At 38.8% G+C, this 8,979-nt stretch overlaps 1 protein-coding gene across 1 annotated transcript in view; it reads right to left on the bottom strand.

Annotated features, from left to right (window-relative positions):
- Nucleotides 1-8,979, bottom strand: part of lrrk1 (leucine-rich repeat kinase 1) — a 101,477-nt gene that overhangs the window by 4,267 nt on the left and 88,231 nt on the right. Inside the window, exons 32-33 of the mRNA XM_046857922.1 lie at nucleotides 7,446-8,344; nucleotides 6,127-6,228 (exon numbers count right to left, since the gene is read on the bottom strand). Of these exons, the coding sequence (XP_046713878.1) occupies nucleotides 6,127-6,228; nucleotides 7,446-8,344 (1,001 nt within the window). The remainder of the gene's footprint in view (nucleotides 1-6,126; nucleotides 6,229-7,445; nucleotides 8,345-8,979) is intronic.

Here is an 8,979-nt window from a genome sequence, read left to right as displayed (position 1 = left end):
GGTGCCACTGGGAATTAAATGGCTCTTCCTTTTCACTTACCAGCTGTTTATGGTGCAAAGAATGAAAAAGTAATAAAAGAACTAATGCCTGTGATTTAGTGCATCTTTACATCAAATTGAATTTTCAATATAAAAGAAAAAATGTAAAACATCTACCAGGCACATATTTCTGCTCCCAGAATCTGCCACTGAATTGTATCTACATAAAATAAAACCAGTAACTTTGCAAACTTTTCCTAAATATTTTAATATCAGCATGGACTAAGCTCTTGAAAGTCTTGTATTTAAATGCTTAAGCTGATACTGCATCTTTCCCATGAGGAGAGAAAGTCATGTTTAATTAATATATTAAAATATCTTCTATTATTTCTATAGCTAAGAAATAATCCTAAACAGGCTTTCCTGTGGGTTGAGAAATAATGAGTTCCATTTGCTGAATCTCATCAGTCAGGCCTTTAGGGAGCCGTGGCTTTCTGATATGAGCTATTCAATGGAGTGTATAATGTAGGATTAAACTCTTTTCTGCTGGCTTGGTTCTTCACTGATTGACCTGAACTTATACTGGATCACAACATGTCTGCTTTATAACACTCAAAGAAAGCATAATGTGCTGACAGAAATCAAACATCTTAAAATGATGTACACACTACTGACTAGTGTGTGTGTGTGTGTGTGTGTGTGTGTGTGTGTGTGTGTGTGTGTGTGTGTGTGTGTGTGTGTGTGTGTGTGGGGTTGAGCAATGCCTTTAAATGATTCAAAAGGATTCAGCAGAGGAGACATACCCGTATGTCCACCCTCCCTTATAACTTATTTTTGACAAAGTACATCAAAGTGTGCCGTTCTTTAAAGAAATTCGACAACGGAGTGATAAATCACACAGATCTGCCTTTGTGTTGGCATTAATCCTAGCTCGTTCTCCAGCAAACGTTTTAAAGTGTATAAGAAAGGTGAGCCATTACACGTAATTACACGTGGGCCGTAACACGACTTTACTAACAGCTGTGGAAGATCACACCCTTGCTTGTCATTTCTTGTCCTGATTATGTATTTTACTAATCCCCTAAATGTCACCGAATATTTTTTACGGTGTGAGAACTGGTGCTGTTTGGGATTAAGAAGTAGCACTCCTGCGAAGCACAGAATGAATGAACTAAAACTCTGCCAACTGCAAAACTGAAGAGAGTGATATTCACTGGCTCTGACACCGGCAACATATCAGTGGAAAAGCACCTTGATGTGGCTGCCTTGTGTCCTTTCAGCACTTTATCTGGTGAAAAACCACCTCCCTATTCACTATTCTACACGATCTAAGGTGACCTGTGTGTTTGAACAGCAGGCAGTTACTCTCACAGACCTTTCACTTGTGTTCATTGATGCAAAAGAAAGAAATGACCTTGCAGTCATACTTATGTTCTAGAAAGTCAGAGGACATGACAGTCAGGTTTCTGGCTGACACAACTGATTGGAACTAATATGACTATGTTGTATGGTGCAAAATGCTTATCTTATGGGACAACTAAAAATAATTGCTCTAACTGTCCTGTTTTAGTGAGCCTATGCCCATGGTAATCTTAGATTCCTGTTCTTAACTGCCTTAAGGTTGAGGTACGGAAAAACTTTTCTGCTCACCACAGATGCAAAGAGTTGTTAGAAGTCATACCCAGTCTGGCTGCCCAGTCTGGCCATTACTTACTGGATATTCATTTTCTTTGTTTCGGAAATAATCAGAGCAGCATTTTTTAACCTATTCAAATGTTGGTAGAAATGAGGCAGAACATGAACTAAAGCTGAATGGAGAGGGTATGCATCAAGAAAACTAGTTTAAGTTTTCTGCCAGTTTTGAATGTAAATGTACCCTAAATGTTATTCAGGCACGTAGATCACTATTCTACACCTGTCATCATTGCTGACATTTTAAAATATGTCTCTCTATAAGAAAATATGATAAGTTGGTCATTTCCAGCAAGAAAGATTGAAGTATCTTCAATTTGCACCTTTAAACCATCTGCCAATCATTCTGAATAAAAGCATGCACTCATGAACAAGTGCTCATGATGTGTGTGACTAAGTTGGATTGCTTTATAGAGATTTTAATTACTTGCAGCAAAAATCCTTGATGTGGCATTGCCCTTCAAATCTGATACAAATAAAAAAAAAACTTGCTAAACTCTACCAGGTTGGTAGCAAAGGTGCTTTCTTTTATAAAGTACACTATATAATCCAAAAGTATGTGGACATCTGACCATCACACCCATAAGTGGCTGTCTAGACTGTCTTTATATGCTCTAAGATTCCGTTTCATTAGAACTAAAAAACCGAGTCCAAACCTGTATCAGCATGACAATGTGCACAAATTTAGGTGCATGAAGCTATGATTTGCCAATCTGGACAAGTCCTGACCTCAGCCCTATTAAACATCTTGGATCAATCGATTGGAACGCTGACCGTGTGCCAGGCCTTCTCATCTGCCATCAATACCTGACTTGACAATGTTCTTCTGGCTGAATGAGCACAAATGCCCAACAGCCACATTCCAATATATAGTGTAAACCCTTCCCAGAAGAATATAAGCTTTTACAGTAGCATAAGAAGGAGGTGGGTGTTTTAAAAAAGGATATCATGTAATAGATAGCTGACCACATACTTTTGTCCATATAGTGTTTAAAAAGTGCACTATATGCACTTAAAAAAAAAATCCATACTTAAAAAACAACTGAAATATTTAAAAGGTACCACCCTGGCAACAAGGAGAAAGAAGGTTTTGTATCCTTTCTCAGAGTGTATTGGCGTTTTGTATGGTATCATTCAGCCATAGCAGACGAGCCTTGGTTCTTTAATGCATCTAGCTAGTCAAAGCAAACAAGCTAGCACCCATCCAATGTAAACCAAATGGGTAAAGAAAGGAACCGCTACACAGTGTCAAAGATGCAACAGTTGGAGTGCAAAGCCACAGAGCTCATACTGAGACACCACAGCGCAGGAAAGCTTACCAAGTTGTTTAGGCTGCCTGTTTAGGAGCCACCCAGACAATAAACTAGTCAGGTGAATTTTATGCTGACTAGCATAAGAGGACACAGGGTAACTCTTTTAGAGCCAAAATGTAACACAGAATCCAATAGAGAAAGTGTTTTTTTTTTTTTTTTTTTAAATGAAATGGTAAAGACAGTCTGTTGTCTTTACCCTTCCTTTTTACAGTTTACCTGACTGGAAAGATTTGTGGTCGTTGTGAAGAGTCAGACTCCGCATGTTTTCAGAGCATTGGGAGAGGTTCAGCTCAAAGACATGATTAAAAAACACGGAATTGTACACACTTTTTGGGACAGCTGGCTAGACTTTGCACCTGGCAGGACTCCAATTTGACAGGGCAGAGGTGAGAGTGATGTCGTCTAGACAAGTACAAGCTCTCATCATGAGTTCCATCTGGATCCAGTCCAAATTCAGTATGGAAAGACTGTCTGAACAACTGACTGGAAGAGCCATAACAATTCTACTTCATCAAGTGTCCATGGTAAATGTATTTGCTGGATGAAAAATTGGTGTTTTAAGCTTACACTCAGGTCTGGTCTATCTGGGTAAAGCTATGATGGATATAAAAAAAGTCTTCTGAGTTTTTAAAACTACAGATCCTAATGTTTCTGGATGTCATCTGCAGTGAGCAAGCATTTATTACTTAAGGGACCAGTGAAAATGTCATTACTCCATTCTACATGTGTGTATGTTGAGACTGAATTCTTTAAAAATTTGTATAAACTCTGTACTGAACATGTGGGTGTCCTTCAGTCTTGCTTTTTTTGCTGGACAAAAATTCCTGTGTGACCTGGGGACATGTCTGCTCTGATCCAGCTGTGTATGTGGTTATGTGTGTGGCCTTTCTACCCTTGTTTCTATAATACATTTCTATCTTCTCTCTCTCTCTTGCCAAATGTTAAAGCTTTTAGAGACACAGTATAATTATAACAGTCCTGTGAGCCATAACAGCCTGATGAATATCAGAATGTGTTATTGAAACTGAGTTGCCAAATTAATGTTCACATTCTTTCTCTATCTTTTGTGCTTTTGTATTTGTTAAGACTATGAGCTTAGCAGTGTATAACAAGAGTGCACATATTAAACCATGATGAGAGAAGCCCACAGCATTGCTGAATTGCCTGTAGTTTGGCTCTTTACAATTTTTGGGCATTTCTGGGGGTATTTTATGTGATCATATCCTCTCACAGTGCTGTAATTATGGACAGCCTTTTCCTATTTATATGGGCCTTTAAATTTCTTTTTTGAAAGGAAGCATGAAAACATTAAATGTACATAATCATTCCCTTAACCCAAATAATGGTTAAAAGATGTTTGCTTCTTTAGTTGTAATGGAGGTACTCCAATTATCAAATAAATAGTTTTCATCACCTGTAATTACTAAGGGTGGCACAGACTAATCAACCAATAAGGTAAGATCAGTCATGACAGGTGCTGTGAAAAATAATTATATGGGTTGTGTACCACTAACCAACCCAGCTGATTGAACAAAGGAATATTCAGACACCTTATTCGGACATTTGGAAAAGAAACTGTGATGCTATTATCGACCTGACAAAAAATCGGTGTCTGGTAACAGCATTGTCTATATATATTAAAGGTCAGTCCTTGTGCTACTGTATAATGAGAGTTCTGCTAATAGACATGAGCGTCTATGGTCTTACTTCCAAAATGAACTATTACTGCGGTGTGTATTGTTATTGTTGGTATGTTCTTACAAAGTACAATAAGATACAAAGATCTATTGTTTTGCACATGTATTGCACATATTTATTTTTTCATCACTCTCAGTATAGCCTAAAAAGGATGCTAAAAGAATTTCATTTGTCCAGTAAACCAAAAATAGTAATATCCTCAATCAGTTTCGGCCTAAACCACCTTCAGCTTTATTAAAACAAATGAAATTATAAATTTAAATCATTAATTTATCCCCTAATAAAACACTTGTAGCAGCCATCTTGCTACTGTTATTCATTGAAGTGTGTTACGCTTTTTCCAACGTTACAATCGCTTTTTTCCTCAGAACCCAAGGTTAGAAGGTGCAAATGCACATTTGAAGTAAATAGGACTATAATTTAGTATGAATGCAAACTATTTTTTATGCAGATTCACTCTGATATAAATGGAATCATCAAGCTCAAGATCAAGTTTATTTCTATAGTGCTTTTCACAATGGCCTCAAAGCAGAATTAGAGAACATAAGAATTTAGAGAACATATTAGGAAGCCTGGGAGAAATGTGGGAAGAAAAAACTCCCTTAGATGGAAACCTTGAGAGAAACTTGACTCAAAAGGGAAATCCATCCTCATTTGGGTGATATCAAGTATGTGATTATAAATCTTAAAACATACAAAACACTGAAAAGAGAACTACCATGAGCACTGGAGTGTTTGAATATGAGTAATGTCCTTTCTACAGTCTTATACAGTCAGTTGACGTTGTGGAACCATGAGCTCCTGAACAACTTATACAATAGCTCAACATCTGAGATCATCATAGATCCAACACAAACTTCTTACGTGAATTGGATTTTCAAGCCACATGGAAATCAAAGTTTTTCTGTAAATAAAGATATGCAGCTTAGTAAGTGCTAAACTGGAATAAAAAATGCATTCTTTACCTGGTAATGACATCAGCCTCATAACTCTACTGCAAACGCTACAAGTTAAATTTTCTGATAAAGTCAAAGATGTAATTCCATTGTTTAAAGGGAAAATGACCATAGCATGAAAGCTCATTACAATTTTTTTCCTTAATACAAGCTTACCTTATACATACATTATTATAACCTTACTGTCTCTAAGTATGGACTTCTTTTTTTGTTATTTTTTTAAATATATAACTTCTAGTTAGTGAATAAAATTGAATATTCCCATCTTCACATCTGAGGCCCAGCTGCTTTTGCTCATGGAGGCTACATGGATCACTGGGCAGCCCTCCAAGCTGTGATAAATGTGATCAAATAGTACATTTACTGCACTGTTATGTAAGCCGGGTTTAAGATTCTTAGATATTATTTGACACAGATGAGGTCGCACGTCAAGGGAAAACTTTTAGGCAGGATTGTGAGGCTGTATATGGCACGGCATTGGCACTCACCCATACTGCTGTACTTCTGGGACAGTCAGCACAGCGATCACACGACCTCGAAGCAGCCCTGACTGTTCCTGCACCTCGATCACCATTATGTCCCCTCCACACCTGTAACATAGAATATAATGATGATTTTATCTCATCATTTGTTCATCACATTACAATCCACACATAGGATGGTGATTTAATCTTTCGTGACAGAACGTTTTCAGAGAAGCGTTATCTCGTGAAGCTGTTTTCGTTTCCAGGAATATCGTATTACTTCTCAAGTGACATAATACATTCCTAAAGTTGGTTTAAGCATCCGGTTAAATGCCCTTGATATCAGGCAGGTCCCAGGGCCAGTGCCAAAACAATACTTTCCCGTTAATCCCTGATCAGTAAATAAGAATTTGGACGAACAAAGCCTATTATACAGGGATCCACAATGACTCCATCTGAAATTTCCTCAAACACGTACCCAGGCTTTGACATTTGTGAAAGAAAATCGAAACTCCCAAAAAACCCTCTATGGACTAAGAGACACACCTTCAATAATTGACCACATATCAGCTGATTAGTATGAGTATCAGTTTCTTTTGGTCTGCAACCAAGAAGTGCCATCAGTTATCCCAAACCACATTTGGGTGGCAAACTAAAGAATAAGCCATTGACAATGCAAATCAATGCAATGTTTTCTTTATACTGATCATCTTTCCCCATTCGGAGGTGACTAGTTATTTACAGGATGATCCCACACCAATATAAAGGGCATGCAAGCTCACTGAATGCTTTGATAAGTATGACTATGATGCAAATCATACACTATGGCCTTTTACACATTTTTTTAAATTGAAACCACTTTGACTTTGACAATATGGGAAATTTTGGAGCGACATGTTAATCTCCATCCCCACCAACAAAACACCAATTAAGGGAATATCTGTTTAAATGCAGTTCCGGAGACTTGTAGAATCTAAGCACTGAAAAATAATAGAAATTATAACAAAAAACAAATTATTTGTTTCACGTGCATTTATCTGTATTCATCTTCCATTAATGTTTCCTTTGTGCCTTATGTTTTGCTTGTATATAAAAATATTTTCTCATCGAATTACCCAGAGACAGAGTGTGAAAAAACAGCATTTTGTCTGAATCTGGCATGTATACATTAATGTTATTTATTATTTTAGTGTATCACAGGTTTAAAAGAAGGTTGAAGAGTTAAAGGTGATTGGCCTGTGTTTTAGTAACTACTAACAAATAACTTCAAAAACAGCACAAAAATGATTTATTCGCTTCCCTCCCCATCAGCCCTGAACCCAAACATAGAAAGTTTGCAGTACCTGGGTATCCATAATGTGTCGCTAACTGGAACCACATTAAGGGCCTGAAGGTTGGAAATGGTCCGGTTCTGTGGTGGTGGATCTGCACTTTCTAGAGGCAAAGACTCCTCTGAGTTCTGCTCGTCTTGAGCCCTGTCTGAATCCTCACAATCTGTGGAGAAGGGCATGCTGCTGGAGCTGGCTAGGGAGCTGAGGGCACCTGAGCTGGAACCTTCTAAGTTGGTAAGTCCTGCCAGCTGCTCTGAGCTGAACCCTGAGGAGCTGATGGAGCAGTAATCTACTGAGTCCTGCTGGTTGAGGATCTGTGTGCCAGCATCCTTGCTGTGCATTATTGTCACGATGGCATTGTCACTGTGTGTGGGTTTAAGCTCCGGTGAACCCGGTTCCTCTTCCTCAGTTTGTACCTTAGTATCCAAAGTGACATCTGTAACTCCTGCTGGATTCTGGATAGGGAAAACATCTCGTAATGGGTGCGAGTCACCACAGCTGTAACTGGCACAGAGCTGGTAGCTATTGGCATGGTACATTAGCAGCTTGTTAGTGTGGTCATCCAGACACCAGATGGCCTCATCACCTCTGAAACTCGGAGCGGACGCCATGGAGACCACGCAGGAAGGTGGGACGTAAGGGTCGAGGCGGCGAATCGGCTGCAGTGTGAGGCTGTCGATCACAAGCATACCTGGCCCATTAGTGTACCACACCTCAGAGCCGGAGCGTACAGGCACGATGCACTTTACAGGGTATGGTCTTTGGCGTGGGTCCAAATCCTCCATCTTCAACAAAGTCTTGTTCACAGTGTGAGAGCACACGTAGGCCTCGCCTTCCAATGGCAAATCATCCACTAGTGTGTACACAGCAATCAGGCCATCTGCCATGCCAGCGAAAACCCGTGGCAGAGACTGCACAAGCATTGAGACAGTTCAAGTTAGTTACTTTTAATCATCTCTTCATTTTATACATTTTTAACAAAAGTTATATTTCACTTTGCTTTCTGTGCCCAGGGATTGTCATAACCATGTCATGATTCCTGAGGTATAAATATGAGGTTGCACACATGAAAAACACTGCAGTCAAAAAAGTTTTCACGTCTGATGGAGTTAGAAATGTGTACGAAATTGGGCCCAGAAGCCCAGTGTCTCTCCACACAGTGAAGAGGATGGTGGGGGGGAAAAACACTTAAAGAACTGCTTTTTTTTTACATGGACTGTCTATTTGAATGTCTAATCTGGGTAAAGCTGTTAAATGCTAATTTCACAAGATCAGCATATCACAAAACACTGTGTCTGAACGTGTTAAACATCGATAGAACTACAACTGACGTGGTCAGCTGAAACCAAAACCATATCATTAATATGTTTGGCAGCATTATATGTCTGCATACAAACACAAGCAAATAAATATGGAGCACTATATTCATGCCTTGGGGCTATTATTGTGCCAAATAGTTTAAGAACGAATGAAGCTTAAAAGCCTTTGAAATTCTGATAAACCGGATATTTGAGCCAGAAACTGGGTTGCCTTTGCCAGAGGGTTG

This window comes from Silurus meridionalis, chromosome 9 (genome assembly GCF_014805685.1).
Source record: "Silurus meridionalis isolate SWU-2019-XX chromosome 9, ASM1480568v1, whole genome shotgun sequence".
Classification (NCBI taxonomy): domain Eukaryota; kingdom Metazoa; phylum Chordata; class Actinopteri; order Siluriformes; family Siluridae; genus Silurus; species Silurus meridionalis.
Note: the sequence above shows the minus strand (reverse complement) of the source record. Positions and strands in the feature narration are given on the sequence as shown.